The following is an 18,551-nucleotide window of genomic DNA, read 5'->3' as shown; positions in this document are numbered from 1 at the left end:
TTATGAGCAAAAATTGATTCATAGGTCAACGATATATTGTGAAATGTATTTATATGAAAAGTTTAAATTCTATTCAAAATATATTTCTGATTATAAAAGAGAGTTTGCAGCTCAATTTTCATACCAACAGGTAATATAATTGGACATTCAATTTTTGAATTGAGCACGTTTTTAACAACGCTTATTGTATGTGAAAAAAAAAAACCTTATCAAGATCAATAAAAATATAAAAAATAGCACGCACACACACAAACAACCCCACACGGAAGAAACCAAGTAACACAGAAACAATGCCTAGATAGTGATGCAACACTTCCTTAAGAATATGTGTCTGCACAGAGATAATAAACACTTAAGCAACAACAATACTCAGTTGGATTAAAATAGATATATACATATACACTTACAAAAACTCTAAACAGTTGAATAGAAAGCACTGAACCCTTTCACGCTATAAATGCTCTTCAGAAGGACTCCGTTGCCCCTAATTACTCTTCACATTGTAGTAAAAAAGAATTTGTAGCATCAAACAAATACTTGGTTTATTGTTTCCGTTATTATGTTGATTTAAAAGGGGTTGAGGTTCACAACCACAAGCAGACCGGGGTGGATTGAGATTAAATGAGATGTCAGAGTTTCAGTGTACTGAAGCAGGTTTCGTTCATGGTTGGTCAGTACTCCTACAACCACCAGCATTCAAGTAAGTAGGTTCCTCAATCCTCAAAACTCTTTATGACAATTCTGCAATGCACTCAGGAGACGCTGCAAAATTAATGGTGATTTTCTCATGAAATAAATGATATGAATTGTAGTGCCAACTTGCAAGGAAGAACCTGCCTCGCTCCCATACGCTACGGCCAATTGTCAAGTGTCAGCTTTATTGATTTTAGGAAGATGTTCTTCTAATGGCTTGGATGTTGTTGAAGAGTTTGAATAACTGGGAAAAGTCAAAAATCTCCGACAATTGGTAGAGGTGTCACTGGGGTTTGTTGGTGGAAGTTGGAGCAGGCTGATCGGTTTCAATGAGTTGGTGTTTGATAAAGATTATGTGAGTCCAGTGTCCATGTGGAAGCCAGTAGTGCAGTTTGTAAATGGAGGTTCTCCCGCAATTACGCCCATAGGGATTGTGCAGCTGAATAATGGATGCTGATATAATGTTACTCATAAACCTGAAATGACAGGAGAAAAAGTTGGGACTGGGGAGGAAAAGGAAAGGAAGTAAGAAGTGAATAGTGATGCAAATTGATCAAATTATGATATATTGAGAATCTAATGTGATGCATTAAGTTAGAAAAGAAAACCTACAAGTATAATTGCTATTTTTTGGTGCTTTCATCTGTTGTTATGTATACTTCATTCTTTCTGAGGGAGATCCTTCATTCAAATGTAGGAAGAATCAAACAAAAATATTTTGCTTGGAGTGCTTCATCCATTATGCCAGGAATTGACTACTAAATGAGCTTCGGGAGGGTAGGGGTGTACGGTGTACCACCTAAATACATAATCACCACTCTTGAGTACAGTGATCTGAGCAGTGTTCTAATAAGGGAAAATGCAACTTATTATCCTTCAGTTAAAATAGTAGCCAAAGTTTTTGAGGAAATAATTCCAAAATCTATTGGTTAATGACACTCTAAAGTTCAGTAAAATGTTAGGCCTGGAGAGAGTCAGATTATTATTTTAAGTTCATGTGCACAACAAGTGGGTCTGAAAAAGAACAAGTACTGATGCATTTTCAAAGACAAGAAAATATTCATCAAAGAAGATAGATTAAAAGACTCACTATTTTTCCATAGAGCGAAAGAATACACAATAATACGCAGAATAGAAGTTTGAGCCTGGAACAGCAATCTGAACATTCAGAAAATGAAAGTACATTTTGATAAGCAGTAGAGTAGCAAGCTTTTAGTTGGTGTAAAATATATAAAGCATTTATTGTACACACCTACCGATTAATAGCTAAAAAGATAGCGCTAGCCCACAATTCATCCTTGAGACTTTATATAACAAACACTCTTGTCTCATGCATGCATCCATGAGAGTGTCACATAAACCATTGGAACCAAGGAAATTCTCCACTACATTATTAAGACCAAATCAGAATATCACTGTAATAATATTCAATAAAAGAGAATGCTGAACAAACCTCATCCTCAGGGGTTGAGTTAAATCACAATAAATAATGATCGATGGGGAGCACCCATATTTATCTGAAGTAACTTCCTTAAACTGAGCAACCCTCTGTGGAAGATACTTCACTTGTGCAAGTTTAACATCAATCAATTCTGGATCCCAGTGATCAAAGAAAGCATGCAGAAAATAACTACATCAACGATTGATAATAGAATTTAAAAAGAAAGACAGAATTCTCGCACATGGTGGATGCTTTTTGCTAACAAAGAAAGCATAGAGTCCTACACAATGCCAATATATGACAACTATCATTAATAGCATGGGATGAAAAGAAGAGAAAGGGAAGTTGCTGATCCCTTGTTCAAATTTCAAAAGCATGGTTCAAAATTCAAACTAGTTATGCACCAGCAAATGTGAGTATTTGCCACGATGACCAGATGGTGAAAAGGATCATTAAGCATGCTTCAAAGTTCAAACTAGTCATGTACCAATAAATGTGAGTGTTTCCCACGATGACCAGATGATGAGAAGGATCATTAAGCATGCTTCAAAGTTCAAACTAGTCATGCAATAAATGTGAGTGTTTGCCACGATGACCAGATGATGAGAAGGATCATTAAGCATGCTTTAAAGTTCAAACTAGTCATGTACCAATAAATGTGTGATTGCCACGATGACCAGATGATGAGAAGGATCATTAAGCTTGAATGCTGCAAGTAAACCCACACAGTCATGTTTAAGCCTAATATGTGGATCATTAAGGTCTCCATGATCACTAAGATTGTCCTTGTCTGACGATTCTGAAAGGAATTAAACCCAATGAATCAATTGCTAAAATCTACATTCTACATTAATTTTATTAAGCAAAAATCAACTAGATGTGAAAGCATAAAAAGGTTGTTAAATCCTAGCAACAAAACAGAAATGAACCATCTGCTGATAAACACATGTTCAAGTTTCTGACAAATTTAAGCGAACAGATACATGAAATAAAAAGATCATGCTGTCAGAGATTTCTTTTAACATTCAAGTTGGTCAATCAGTTGAGCTGTCTTTCGACAATGGATCACAAATTTCTTCATCTCTTTGTTTGCCAGCTTCTCTCCCTTTGTTTGGCAGAGTTAATGCGAATGATCATGCTAGTTGTATATTTCAAGGAGAAACAATTAGTACAGTATGGGCAAGATCATAAATGGGAATAGGCTCAGCCCAATTATGCATCAGACAAAGCCTAACAACTATATGAAATTATGAATGATGAAGATTATGGTTTTGAAGAGAAAACAGTCTTCATCCCAAAATAAATTACCCTAATCTGAAAATTGTTCAGATCAAGTCAACTCCAATGGTGCACTAAAACTCATACTTGGCCATGCTAGGGATCCTAGAATAATAAAATTTATATATATCCCAGGCTTATATTATTAAGGTTGTTTCTCATGTATTATAGATCACCTACATGCGACTCCAACTCTTTGCTGGTCAGCAGGTTTCATTTTGATCAGCATGGCATATGCCCCACAGCCATATGTAATTAACAACCTACCCACCCATTCCACCCTTCCATAATACCAAATCAGCACTCCTCCCCTCCCAAGTTTCTCTATATCTTATTTTCATTTTATCAGCTTTCTAAGACTAGAAGAGTTCCTTCTCCTCTAGTCTTTACATAACTTAATGCAGGCACCATGGCACAAGTATGGTCTCCTACAAACACCAAACATCATCAATCATCCATGCAACAGGCAACATTAAGGCTAATGGAAGATTTTTGATAAAAGGGAGACCATTGGCACTCATCCTCCTACTCCTGCCTCCAGAAAAAGCCAAATCCAAATTTGAGGTCCAAAAGGAAAGTGCTCCAGCATGCTGGTAAATAACAAGTTTACAAGTATAAATAACAAATGGGTAAATAGAATCTCTAACCAAAAGAGGAAAATCTTGTAACAGTTTAATTTTCATTTATGGTTAGTTGATAGAACATGACAAAAGATTTCACAGAAAATTAGAACAATTAAGGAAGGGGAATGCTGCTAGTCCTGCGGTTGCCAAAAACTGCACAGTACCTGTTTCTGATGTGTCTGTTGATCCCAAGGTTCAAAGAGTTTGCAAGATCGTTGTAATATATTTCTTCCATGGAGACCAATTTGGCAGTGGAGGAAGTCACAACCAGGACATGCATTACATACTGACCCACAATGAAATATAAGTAAACAAAAACATCATTAGCACAGATTTCGAAGAAATAGCTCGGATCCTTTAGAGTGAAAGAACACTTAGTATCTCAAAAGTAACTTATCAAAATATAAATGAGAAGTTTTGCGGCACCAGCTTGCAAACCTCAATGGGCCTGGTAAAGCTGTGTTAGTGCCTTATCTTAAGCTTTATATGATTTGGAGTAGCACATTAGGTTGCACATTGCCAGAGGAAATTTTTGAGAATTTCAGTGTGCACGAAAGAGAGAATTGCCCCATATCTAAAGTAAAATTTCCTATAAAAAGAGTGATCACAGATTTAAAATAGTGAAGGTGCACTGTGACATTCCTGTTAGATGAAATTGAATAAGTTATTAAGGGAGTAATTAACAAGCTGGCTCCTTATTTATGAACATATAATACTAGGTAAATTCCTTCAGGTTTGCAAAAGTATAATAATAATGGGCAGAAATTTTTTAGCATACCAATTAGGATTGTAGAAAATTCCACATCAATCGTGTTTTTGCCCATTCCTCTGTATATAAGTGCCTGAATATCCAGTGCTCTCCAAGTTGCTTTTGTAGAAGCTGTCATATTCATCTAACTCCTGAAATATGTGGAAGGGAAATCTCCCATATCAGATATATGCAGAAACTCACAGACACTCCTCAAGTCTAGAAGGAAAAGGTAACAAACTAAAGTAAGGATGATACACAATTTAAGTTAGCAATAGTGAAACATGCCTAGTTGAGAGTCATTAATAAAAATCATCCTGGTATGAATTTACACAAGCAGAGCATGTTCAAGTTTCCTTTTCATAGACAATGGAACTTAATCAATACTCAGCCATGTATGCTGATTCAGTTGTGCTCTTGCATTTCAAGATGCATTTGCAGTTATGGAATTGCTGACTATATCTATTCTGCAGGCAGATCTTTAAAAAGAGAAGGCCAAATTAGAAACTGATTTTATTTGTGATCACTGAAAAGAAAGAGTCCAGATAGTGATAAAGAAGACAGCTATATCTATAATTTAGTTGAAAGGTAAGTCACCTATAGATACTGCATGAAAAAAATATAAACATCATAACAAGCAAGGCTTACGAATATATTACTGAAATACCAAACAAATGATCCACAATGCTCCCCTGGATATTAATTATTAATGGGAGAAGATATAAATGAGGGGAAAAACATGTAAGTTCCTTCCAGTAAATGGAAAATCTGCGGATTATGGAGAGAAACATTCTACCATTGGACTTGTATGCAGAGGAAATCAGCATTAAAGCTCTTCAAGGAAGTCAAAATTTCTTGTGAACGAACTTTCCACCTACTACACAATACAAATATGTCAATTTGACTAAGAAGAAAAGCATAGCAGAGAAAAATTAATAATGTAAAAGAAATATATTACAAGAATATTTGGCAAACTATTTCTTTTCCAGAGATAAAATTGCCGACTTCTTCACACTGCATGCCAAAATTATAGGAATAAAGCCTCATAAAATCAGCTCACTCTATGATCAGTATTTCTTGGCTCATATAATTAAATTAAATAACAATAGTAAAGCATGGAATAAGGGTAAAATCACGACGTAAGAATTTCTTGAATCATTCAGCACATTTTGTTTGCCAAGGCCAAGATCTCAAACTTCCAGGCATAAATTACAAATCTACGATTTTATCCGAGGTGCCATGATATTGGTACAGACAGTTTCAGTTCTTCAATATGTATAAACATGCATTAATTATGTTATGTTAGAGCCATGTCACTTAAGCCAAGTTCCCAGAGAAAGACATGACAAAACAATAGCGAGTTCATAGGAAGAACCCTAGTCATTGATCATATAAGGGAAAATTAGATTCTTATAATTTACATTAGAAGTCTATGTGTGAGAAAGACTAAATCAGTAATAATCAAAATTCTAAGTCCAAAAGATACATCAAGCAAGAACGATAATAGAAATATTGAAGTACTAACAATGATGGAGAAAAAGGATATACAATGGTGCACAAGGCTCCCACTATCACAGGTAATGTGAAGAAACACTTTCTCACCTCCCATGATAACTAATACCATGTTGAAATAATTTTGTAGAGTAATAAACAATAACATGAATCAATTTCACTTAAGTCCTATTCTTAAATGGAAGCTACAACATTGAAAAACTACTAATGAATTAACAAACAAAAACATACAGTAACTAAATAATTCCAGATAAAACAGGAGATGGGACAATGGTAGTAAAGCAGTTCTACAAAAAAAGTTCACACACAACTTGACAAATGCCATAACATGTCATGAATCATGATACAATTCTTGTTTGCACATTAAAAGAGTAAAGTAAGAGAAATTTCGAGCTTCAAGCGTGACCAAGTAGAATTCAAAAAGTAATCCAACTTAAGTCACCAAGGCATTTTACTTGAGATAAGAAGATGGAGAGCCCGGAAAATAGGAGCTCTTCACATGTACCTGCAATAAAATGGAGGAAACCTTCAACACATTACATTCAGGCTTTATGATAAAGGAAAAGAACGCAAAATCCTAGGACCATGTGATCACATGATCTACACAATAACACAATTATGTAGCATAAATTAGTATTGCAAGGGCAATATCAACTCATCAATCCCATTTTATTAATCAAAATCTTAATTCTTCAAAGAATAAATTTATGTCCCATATGTTCCCCTGTATAATTCCTCACCAGCCTTCAAGAAAATACTGAGTGTTAAGAAAAAAAATTATTCACAAAGATAAGCCAGTGGCATTAATCCCGATCTTAGGCTCATTTCCCAAAAGAATTCTCATGGTAATCCCAAGTCCACAGTATTGCAGATGTCTGTGGCATATCATTCTCTGTCGGACTCGAAGCTCAAACTTTGATCTATATCCAATAGGCCCAGCCTCACATTTTGCTTCTTAACTCATTTGCTTTTAGTTACTTCTTAAGACTTTTGGTTATTTAGGTAGCAAATAACATCAGAAATAGGTCCAAATTCACATCCCTACTAAAATTTGCTCCACTTCGAACTGAATATATATATATATATATAGACAGCGCCCAGAAACAGAAATAGTTACATTCCAACTGAATTTTAATCTGCCTCAAACAGGATATATCATAGGTATATATATGCATATCATTTCCTAGACACTAGAGCAGCCAGTGTGGTTTGTAGCTACCAGAAGGTTGAACTAAACCACATTAACAATCATGGACTCCATGTGAAATAAAGTTTTAGGACCCTTACCATTGATATTAATCAATTCAATACATGGGACTTTCTTCAAAGATTAAAGTTTAAAATTTAAAATGTTGTTCCCTGTACAGGAACCAAACCTATACAATGTGCTTTAACTCCATCTAAAATTAGGGACCAAAATAAGGCAGTTGTCGTTCATATATACAATATTTACTCAATAAATTGCAACAACATCAGCAATAAGCATTATTAAATATGGACACCAAACATAATAGCCAATTAAAAGTTAAGGAGGAATCTACATACCTGTGCTAAAATGTTATATTAGACAAGGCAGAATTTGAAAGCTGGAATATCATTTCAGCATGTGAACCATTTAATGACATGCAAATATTTTAGAAAAGATATTAACATGGAATATATAGCACTATATATAAATAGCGTGGCCTGGGCACCTAAAACCACACACAACTGTAGATGGACACACAACTCAAAATAGCCACTTTCTTGTTCTTAAATGTGTATCATTGTGTTCACATGCTTTGCGGTCATTAAGAAAAATATTTTTCTCTTTAACCTGTGTCACCAGTTTCATTTGAATAGGTGAATGCGATTTTCACCCTGAAAACAAATGCATTTTACATACATCTTGTGTTGTCCCTGTTAGAAGAAGTAAGAATGAAAGAGGAGAAGAAGAAGTAGATCAGTTACTTATCTCATCTTACACAACTAGTGATCATGGGGCTTCATATAGAAGCTAAATGTACAGGTATACGTATGTATATATATACATACATCTAATATACATACACATATCTAACACCCCCCCTCAAACTCAAGGCGGATCATGTGTCTTGAGTTTGGACAACATAAATAGATGCTGATCACGTGTCTGGGCTTTAGTGAAGAAATCGACCACACGAACCTCGATGAGGCGGATAATGAGCGACCACGATGTGAACACGAACATGACAACGAGTGAAGTGTGCATCCACACCAATGTGTTTGGTCAGCTCATGCTTGACGGATCGCGAGCAATCTGAAGGGCCTGTCATTTGTCCACGGTGAATAGGAATAGAAGAATGAATCGGTACACCAAAATCCTCTAGAATGGAGCGAATCCAAAGCACCTCCCTGTCATCAGTAGAAGCCAAAGCACGAACCTCGGCCCAAGACTCGGACTTGGCAACAGTCTATATGTTTCTTAGTCTTCCAAACAACAAGGGAAGACCCTAGAAAGATACTGAGTAGCCGCGATGTGAGACCCTATCATCGGGAGCGGCCCAAGTAGCATCGTATCAAAAAGCCTGAGGCGAAGAGTGGATCGGTGGGGAGTAGAACAAACCACGCGAGACAGATGCTACACGAAGATATCGCGATGACTGCTGAAGAAGATGTCCATAATGAGCGAGGTGGGAGCCGCAACAAAGCCGGCGAGAATGTGCATGACGAGAGATGTCGGGACGCATAGCATGAGATATGCCTGAGCTACCAACAAGATGCCAGATAGCGAGTAGGATCCCGCAAGGGGTCCCATCGAGTAACGAGTCGCAAATGCAACTCCATCGCGTAGCGGCAAAGACGAGTATCGGTCGAGCCGAGAGCCAGCAAGGAGATCAAGAGTGTAACGCCGAGATAATCGATAACCATCAAGATGAGATGTGATCTCGATACCGAAAAATATCGAAGCGGACCCTAGATCGACGTCAAGAAGGTCTCACACAGCTTTCGCTTCACAAAAAGTAATATGAGCGTAATCATCACCGATGAAGAATCATATCATCCACATACAGAAGAAGAATGGTCCGACCACGAGGTGAAGAATGAATAAAGACTGCCGGATCATGGATGCTCAGTAAAACCAAGCAGACCTCAACAATCAGATCTTGAATCTCTCAAACGTGCACGAGGAGCCCGCTGAGACCACATAGAGAAACGCACGGCAAAGACGCACAAACGGATCCTCGGAGGCACCAAGGCTGGGAGGAGAGTCATGTAGACCTCTTTCGTGTCCCCATGAAGAAAGGCGTTCTTCACATCAAGTCGATGAAGAACCCAGCGAGCTAACAAAGGCAATAGAGAACTAATGTACGAGCAGTGTGCATATGGGCTACGAGAGCAAAAAGTCTCCTCATAGTCACGACCATACTCCCTCGCTGAAAACCAGCGAGCAACAAGACGCCGCTTTTATAGCGCCGAGAGATCCATCGAACGGGTCTTCACCGATAAATCCAAATGACAAGTAATGGGAATGGCATGAGCGGGGAGAGGGACAATATCCCATGTGTGAGTCCGAGACAAGGCATCAAGCTCCTCGCTCATGGCGGTCCGCCACTCGGGGATCGAACCGCCTCGTGAGGTACCAGCTCAACGACATCTCGAGATACTAGTGCTAGAAGAAGCATAACGAGCGGTGGATGTGAAGGTGGAGCGATCTCGTAAAGAGTAAGGGAGGGAGGATACCTCGGGAGCCGGATCGATAGTAGGGGAGACGCCGAGAGGGACCGGCAGTGTGGAGTCACAGTGGGATCTCGACGATGGTAAAGTAAACAATCGGGCGAAGTGAGCAGGGAGGGAGTGAAGAAGAATTGGTAGACACAGCAGAGACTCGGCGAGACAGTGGAGAAGGAGGGCCAAGAGGGGAGTGACTCAAGAAGCTCGGAGAAGTGAGAAGAGGAGGAGAGGAAGGCACTGGGAAGTATCTGCAGGAGAAAAGGGAGGAAAAAGAAAAGAGAGGAAACCAAGGGAGGGAGACTCGAGAGAAGAAGGAGGAGTATAAAAAGAGGTTAGCTTCATCAAATGTGACATCTCGAGAGATACGAATACGACGGGTAAAGCGTGATCATAGCTAACGATAACCTTTACGCTCAAGGCTATATCCCGTAAAAACACAAGAGATGATGAGGCGTGAGTTTGGTCTGCTCCTCGAGGTGAGAGCAAAACAAAACAACGATCAACTAAAACACGAAGATGATCATAGCGAGGAGGCGTGCCATGCGAAGACACTCTCCCGGGGTCAGCGATCATGAAGATGAGAGGAGGGCTCGAGGTTAATTAGATAAACAGACCGATCTGACAAAGATCAGCCTCAAAAATGAGGGAGGAAGAAATGCACCAAGCAGAAGCAGCAGCGAGCCGTCTCTAAGATACGACGATGCTTAGGCTCAGCTACCCCATTCGAGGATGAGCCCCAGTGACGAGATAATCGAGGCAAGGTGCCCTCAGAGGACAAAAAGGCACGAAAAGCCTAAGAAATGTATTCACCACCTGAATCAGATCGGAAGATCTCGATCGAGGCAAAGAACTCGGGTGTGAACCATGGCTATAAAAAGATCGATAAATGACAATAACTCGACCACGATTATCGCATAAAGTAGATCCAAGTAAAGCGAGTGTAGTCATCAATAAAAATAACATAGTAGCGAGTACTCTCCTTTAGAAACAAAAGGAGCTGGACCCCCAAACATCCGAATGAATAAGACTGCGAGCGAGCGTAGGTCTCGAGATACACTCATAGGATAAGGAAGTCAAGTCGCTTACCAAGTTTACGCCAAGACAGATAACATCGAGGAAGGGGAGAGACTACTCATGACGCCCAAGACGAACAAGAGATGATGCATTTAGAGCTGTACACAAACGACCGAGACGACGATGCCACGATGATGAGATAAAAACCTAGCAGATGACAGATGACGAACATCCTTAGCGGAAGATGATAGATGAAGAGTATCTAACACATAGACTTCATCATGGCGGCGGCCAGCTCCAATCACCTTCCCACTGTGATCCTGCACACGACATGAGGTACAATCAAAAATAACCTGACAGCCATAATCAGTAAGCTGACTAACAGACATAAGGTTCATGGATAAACGAGGAACATGAGATACGGAGGGAATAGAAGAAAGTAGAAGAAAAATGGCCAAGAGAGGAAATAGGGAAGCATGGTGCCATCGCAAGCAGACGAACACGCGTAATATGTAATGGTGGACGAGAATGACGAAGATAAGTAGTATCGTGAGTCATGAGCAGAAGCACCGTAATCAAGTAGCTTAGCAGAGATGTGAACTACTCGGAGCAGTGAGGTGGAACCCGAGCCGACTGCTATGACTCAGGGGATCCATGAGGTGAGATCATCGAAATCGGGCGAAACATCGCCAACAACTGATGATCGGCAGGAGATGTAGACTGAAGAAGATGATGTAGCCGAGATAGTGAAAGGTGAGAGCCCTCCAATGTACGGAACTCGCTGGGTCGGAGCGAGGCACGTAGAAGAGTCGCAGGAACAAAGACGTGGAAGTCCACGCCGCTTCTTCCGACATTCACGCTAAGACGACTCAAACATGCCACAAAGAGGGTGACAAAACCATACCGCGCTTCGCCTGTAGCAGTTAAGGCCGAGATGAGACAAGGTCGCCGGGGTCGAGTAGATGAAAACGTAAGAGATCGGAGAAAGGCGAGGGCAAAAGCAGAGCACTACCTCCCTCGTAATAGAAGCCCCGAGACGGGTTTCAAAGACGCAACAAAAAGTGAAGGCATCATCCAAAGAGTGTACTCGAGGGGAGCATGCAGAATCGAGCCCGAGTTTGCTCAAACTCGTGACGTACAGGCATAATGAACTCATACATACGCCGTGTCCCATCATGACTACGGCGACGGTGAGCAAGACTCGTAAACAAGTAAGGATCCGGCAGCATGAGCAAAGACAATAAGGAGGAGTCGAGCATCAATACGACGCCATACGCACAATACCGACTATAGAACTCGGGTCGATGAGATCCTCGCCTCTACAAGACTAGAGAGAGTCTCGATATAATGTGCAAAAGTGCATACCGACCGGAACCACAAGTAGCGACGCCAAGATAATCCCACATCTCCCGAGCAAGCAAGGTCAAGCTAACTGAGCAACGAATATCAAGAGCGACTCGTCCCGATGAAATTATCATCTTAGTCGAGAATCATCGCACCCGCATTTCTCAAACCGCCGCCAAAGGCCGTGAGAAGGATAGAGGGCCCTCAGTGAGAAGAAATGGTGTCAGAATAGAAGGAGAGGTATGGCGGGCAAGATTAGTACCGCTAACGGACGTAAGAACGCGAATGCCATCGAGAATCCGCTGAGAGCGAGCCGCCATGCAAATGAAGTGTGCCATCAAGTACAACATCTCGAACGATGGAGATTGCGATGACGACATCTCGTATAGCACCCCACCGAATCCATAGCCATCCATATTTAATTATAGATATAATAATAATAATAATAATAATTTTTTTCCTGTCACAGTTGATAATCAAATCCATGTGTTTGTTTTTCGAGGACAAAGAGCATCTTCGAGCTGGCATCATACTGCTTGGAAAAAGGCACAAAGCCTTGATTCAAGGAAAATGGAAAATGGAGGGTCGGGTGAGATGATTTTGATTTTTCCCAGCGAGTAGGGCCGGGGCCGGGCCGGGCGGCATGGTGCCGAGGGCTGCAGGCGAGGGCGGGCCGCATGAGGAGCGGGGCCGGGTCGGGCCGGGCTGGCGGCGGAGTTGGCGGGTCAGGTGGCGAGGTCTTGACCGGCGGGTCAAGGAGGTCAGGGCGGGCCGAGTGGTGCCGGGCGTGAGGTTCGGACGGGGCCGTAGTGCCGGAGAGGAGCGGAGTCAGGCAAGGGAGAGTGGGAGGGGCTGGTCACGTGGTCGGGTAGCAGCGGTACCGGGCGGAGGAGGGGCCGCGGCAGCGGGCGAGGAGCGCCGGCTACGGCGGGTCAAGGGCGAGGGCTCGTGGGAGGGGCCGGGTCACGAGGTCGGGCGAGCAGTAGGATATGTATGAATGAGAGAAGAAAGGAAGAGGTGTGAAGAAAAAGAGGGAAGAAGAAAGGATCGGGCCGGAGAGATGGCTCGAGAGGTCGGAGAAGACGGGCGGAGAAGGAAAACCTCGTCTCGATACCATGTTAGAAGTAAGTAAGAATGAAAAAGAGGAGAAGAAGAAGTAGATCGCTTACTGTATCTCATCTATACAACTAGTGATCATGGGGCTTCATATAGAAGCTAAATGTACTGTATACGTATGTATATATATACATACATCTAATATACATACATATATCTCAATAACACATTAATTTTGGTTTTGGATACTGTTATTATGATGTGTGTACTACATTTACCTTATATATATGATTTTCATCCAAACAAAAATATTGACCAATAATATATATATATATATAATACCCTATATACCTATCGTGAATATGCTCTTGGTCCTCACAAAGTAAGAAAATAATAAACAATATCAAAAGAACACAATATATATATATATATATATGATTACAATTCTTACCAATATTCTTCACATTCAAATATATAGCCCTCAGATCAACAAGTCAACCATGTGCTTTGTTAAAGTTGTTTAGAGTTTGGATCGGATCAACCATGAATACATTGTTGGTCTCAGTCCGTGAATCATATCATGTCTCTTTGGGTTGTTGACCGGTCAACTATGTGCTGTTTATTTAGAATCTCTGGTCGGATCAACCATTGATACATTGTATTTGTTGGTCTAGTCCGTAATTCATATGCAAAACCAGATCGTCATGACTCATGACCATCTAAAATAAATTGTTGCTGTGCTGATTTTTAAATATAGAGATTTTTGTTTAAATAATTAAACAAAATTCAGCCTAATTAAAAAGTATCTGATTTGTGTTGTGCGTTTATTAGCCCAAGGGCCAATGGCATCTTTCCTCACCCAAATGCATCAAGGCTTGTGAAATAAATCACATCAAATCAATAAATGAAAACAGAGATTTTATGGATTGCCAAACCAAAGTTACACTTTTCTGTTGGCTTATTAATGAAAAGCAAAAATTTTCTTTCTAATCTTGCAAAAGAGATTATAACTTCCAAATATGACAAATACTTGAGTTCTGTGTTTTAAAAACTCAGAAAAACAGTTGACCATCTCCTGTTACATTTTGATTTTACTAATCGCATTTGGGCTTTTTTGCATGCTTAATCTCAACTTTCATTTGCTTCCAAACTCACATCTACTTTTCAACAAAGCATCGATTTTATTTAAAAATCTCTCATATGCTTCTTGTCTCGGTTTTCCGTGAGCTAGAAACCTGGACTCGCCAAATTTCAATGATTTCATTCCGCTGCCTCTCAATTTCCTGAGCGGCAGATCAGCTGATCTCATCAACAACTTGGCCCCCACTCAAACCCAAGAGCGATCCTCCTTTGTTTGACTGAGATAACCTTTATTGCCTCTTAGTGGGTGGTCTTTCGCTGGTATTTCTTTGTTTTTATCTGTTGTGGTTCTCGGATTGTTACACCGTTGGTGATGCACTCTTATTAACCTGTTTGTCTTTGTTGTTTTGTGGTTTTGGTTTTTTCCGTTTTCTTCTTTGTTTTTTTGTCTGTTTGTGTTATATGTTCGTTATTCCTGTTTTTCAACTAAATTTATGATTTATCCACCTTATTTAGAGAAAATCATATTATCCCTCTCATAAAATTATGCATCCCCTAATTTCCTTTGACAAGGCAATTAGAGAAATCTATGCAAATAATGAAAAAAAACCTATGAACTCCATCACGGTTTTTATCAATTAATGATACAAATATATTATAATTATATATATATGTAAATTTTCAATTACAAGTCTTCATTAATATGGTATATATATTTTCTTCTTAGTAATAATTTTTTAAAAATATTTAAAATGTCAAGAGTATAATTTGGGTAACCGTCTTCGTGGCCGGAGATCATACTTTCTTGTAATCGAAGTGGTAATGGAATTTTCAGAGACTTCCTCTGGAAAAATATAATTAGGATCCATTTTACTATCAACATCTTCAAGCAACTCCTTGTCAATCCATGAATATTGGCTCAAATTGCTGCTGCAGCTATCAGTTTCAATACTCACAGACAATAACTTCCTGCCTGCATGCAAAGAACAATTGATATTGATACGTTATGTAAGTACTGGCACAATGCAAATGATACATAAATAATAAAAATTGTTCCAAGTGCCAACCTGAGTTTAACTCCATGATGTTAACCTTATCAATTAATTTCTGTAACAATTGATGGTTCAATACTTCATAATCTCTGCAGAATTCACAAGATAATTTTGCTGTCATGCTTCTAGAATTGTATTTGTGGAAACAAATTAAATTGATGTTTGCACATACATAACATGCATACCTGTAAGTGAAGATTGCATATATGAGCTGGATAGAGGCAACTGCAAGAAACGAGGATCTAGCAACAAAGACTTGTGATGTTATCCAAGTTTGTTGGAGTAAATCACCGTCACTCAGTCGAATTATCACAAGTTCTAGCACGAATGTTATGCAGAGTCCTGCAGAAGAGTAATAGTGTAGTTGGTTATATGCTCAGAAAAAATGTTATTTGAATGACCAATGAGTAAGAAAAAATGCATACCTATATAAAGGCGTGCTCTAATGCTGAATGTCTGCTTTGTGCTTGTAAGCATGTAAAGAAGAAATATCACACAAGAATAAAAAAGAAATGATTTAATGAAGCGAGATTCTGCTAAGAAGGTGTTATGTAATGTGAAGAGCTTCTCGAGAGCAGCAAAAACATTAGCTTGTTTCTTTTCAAACTCCTCCTGCACATCAGAAAGTAATCCAATCCAATTTGGAAATGTTAGTGTTTTCATAATGAAGAAAGCGAGGCAAGATCAGAAGTGGGATATGTACAGACCTGAGCAGACAATATTGATTGTGAATTTTGGATTAGACGATCATGAGCGTGCTGAATTTGTTCTTGTTTCTTAAGAAGTTCTGCTTGTTGCTTCTCTCCAAACTCAGCTAATTTTTGTAAGGCATCCCTATTATACAAGTTCAAAAAAATCAGCGATAATTCAATATTCCCAACCTGCATTTTAATAGAACAATATAGTATTTCTAAATGCAGTACCTGCTTTCTTGAAGAGCTTGAGATTGAAATTTTGTAAGGAAATCAAGACCTTGAAGGGCTGTCGCTTGTCCATCGAGAAGCTGCCTTTTGTCTGTCCAAGGACATACCAGCAACATTACCAATATCATTAGCGGTGCTTTGAAGATCTTTCATCTTTGAAGACATCGAGACTCCGATTTCCACTATCTCCTTTTCAATCTCAACTGTTTTGTACCCCTTACTTTGTCAATTCCATCACCCAAACTCTCTATATGATTTCTCGCACCAAAGCCATCCCTGACTCCAAATTCACCTTCAGCTCAGTCTGCCTTTCTTGTAACTCCGACTGAGAAGCTGATATTCCTCTTGACTGCTCAAAAATAGCTTCCGAGTGCTTCAAAACATCCTGAATCTTGGAGTCAATCTCCCTTGATGTTTGAGCCATTCGTTCTGTTTTAATATCTATAGAAGTTAATGAGTCATGAATCCACTAGAACCTTGAAGCAATTTCTCCGACTTATCCATGATTGAATTCTAATTGAGTCTCTGCAAATCTAGCTGACTTGGCCAACCCATTGACCAATCTCTCTGTATCATGCTTGAATGCGCTAGCCCTGCACATCATGTACATTATCACAAACTCACTAAAAGCAATACAAGAAACTATTTCAAGATGCTTCACACTTAACTGTACATTGGTGGCAGATAGAGTTTGTCTCAAGAAAAACTCGAGATAAACCTTATGCTCAGCATCATCTAGTTTCTTGAGACATGTAAGCATTTGACCACCAGAATTACAGGAAGGCAATGTTGGCCTCCCTGAGTCCTTCTGGAAGCAGTCGGTGAGGAGCCAGGCCAGTCTTGATTGCTTCTCCTTGTCAGAAAGGATCTCTGAGCAACCGGCGAACAAATTCTGGTAGCGCTTTGCCAACATGAGTTGGAGGACAACAATCTCTCTTTAGCATTTTTCAATCAGCTTCACTGCCCTTGGATCATTACCAACATCATCCATGGAAAAACCTCAGTTACCATTCCGTTTAATGCATTCGTATCACCATGAAAGTGTGGAGGAGGTGTGGAAGCAGAATAAGAAAATGGCCATGAAAGGCCAAAGCTCTGGGTATACAAACATGTCAAAAACAAATAGCAGAATTTGGAGACGAAGATTGGTCATGCTGAGGGAAAAACTCTGAGAGGAAATAATCACTTAGACATGAAAACATTGATCATATTCTAAGATAATGTAGTATGTAGTAGAAAATTAAATTGGATACTTGGGTTTCAGTGTCCTAATACTAGCTACACAAGAATTACAGCTAAATCTGTGAAATTCTCATTAGCTTTAATGAGAGCAAACAAAAGCAAGAAAGTATAATTAGCAAGAAAGTGAGTAAATCATCGTCTCACATATAAAAATTCTAAAGAATATATATACTGAAACAGCAGAGGAAAGTGTAATTATGAAAAACAAAACCTAGAAGTCAAATATCATACTTGAATTACCTATAGGAGTTCTTACATGTCAGGCAAAGAATAGAATTGAACTAACTCACTAAGCAATACGTGGATTTTCATTAATGTGAAACACAATGTACAATAGGACATCTTTGTGTTGATCCTCATACCAGAGCCTAGCAAGCCAGAAAAGAAACCAGCGTGATAAAAGCACCACAGACTATACTATTTAATATATTTCTCTCTGTAATTAATATAGGAAAGATTCTCCTGACAGCACGCAAGAGTTTTTCCCCTCAAGGATTGTCCACATTTTTCCAATATATATATATATATATATATATATATACATACACACACACACACAAAAATTCATTAGTTAGCAGTCTTCATCTTAATATGCCAAATTCTTGACCTTCAAAGTTTAAACCTGATCACCATATCTTTTACTGTCACAAACCAACACAGATGATTACTTGAACAGTTATAAATGAATTGGTTCTTTCTCTGATAAAATTTCGTCAAAGCTTCACAAATACATCAACCGTTGTAACGAATTAGTTAATTCCTAGCAAACATTCAACACAAAATTCACAGATACATCGTACACAAGAGAACCGCTATATTTTGTCTTTATGCGAAATTTCGCAAAGCAATATC

The 18,551-nt window shown here is 39.2% G+C and overlaps 1 protein-coding gene and 1 pseudogene across 1 annotated transcript; both read right to left on the bottom strand.

Moving 5' to 3' along the window:
* Nucleotides 1–1,107: 1,107 nt before the first annotated feature.
* LOC120258249 lies at nt 1,108–6,822 on the bottom strand (annotated as a pseudogene).
* Nucleotides 6,823–15,184: 8,362 nt separating this feature from the next.
* On the bottom strand, nt 15,185–17,370 carry LOC120258247 (protein GAMETE EXPRESSED 1-like). The gene is given in 12 exon segments (XM_039265603.1): nt 15,185–15,455; nt 15,550–15,623; nt 15,720–15,876; nt 15,960–16,146; nt 16,242–16,368; nt 16,458–16,543; nt 16,545–16,667; nt 16,670–16,733; nt 16,778–16,898; nt 16,974–17,044; nt 17,121–17,160; nt 17,163–17,370. Coding segments are annotated over 12 exon segments (1,476 nt in total). The 3' UTR covers nt 15,185–15,237.
* Between the last annotated feature and the right edge of the window lie 1,181 nt (nt 17,371–18,551).

The sequence above is a fragment of the Dioscorea cayenensis genome, chromosome 4 (assembly GCF_009730915.1).
Source record: "Dioscorea cayenensis subsp. rotundata cultivar TDr96_F1 chromosome 4, TDr96_F1_v2_PseudoChromosome.rev07_lg8_w22 25.fasta, whole genome shotgun sequence".
NCBI classification, from domain to species: domain Eukaryota; kingdom Viridiplantae; phylum Streptophyta; class Magnoliopsida; order Dioscoreales; family Dioscoreaceae; genus Dioscorea; species Dioscorea cayenensis.
This window is presented reverse-complemented; position numbering and strand designations above follow the sequence as displayed.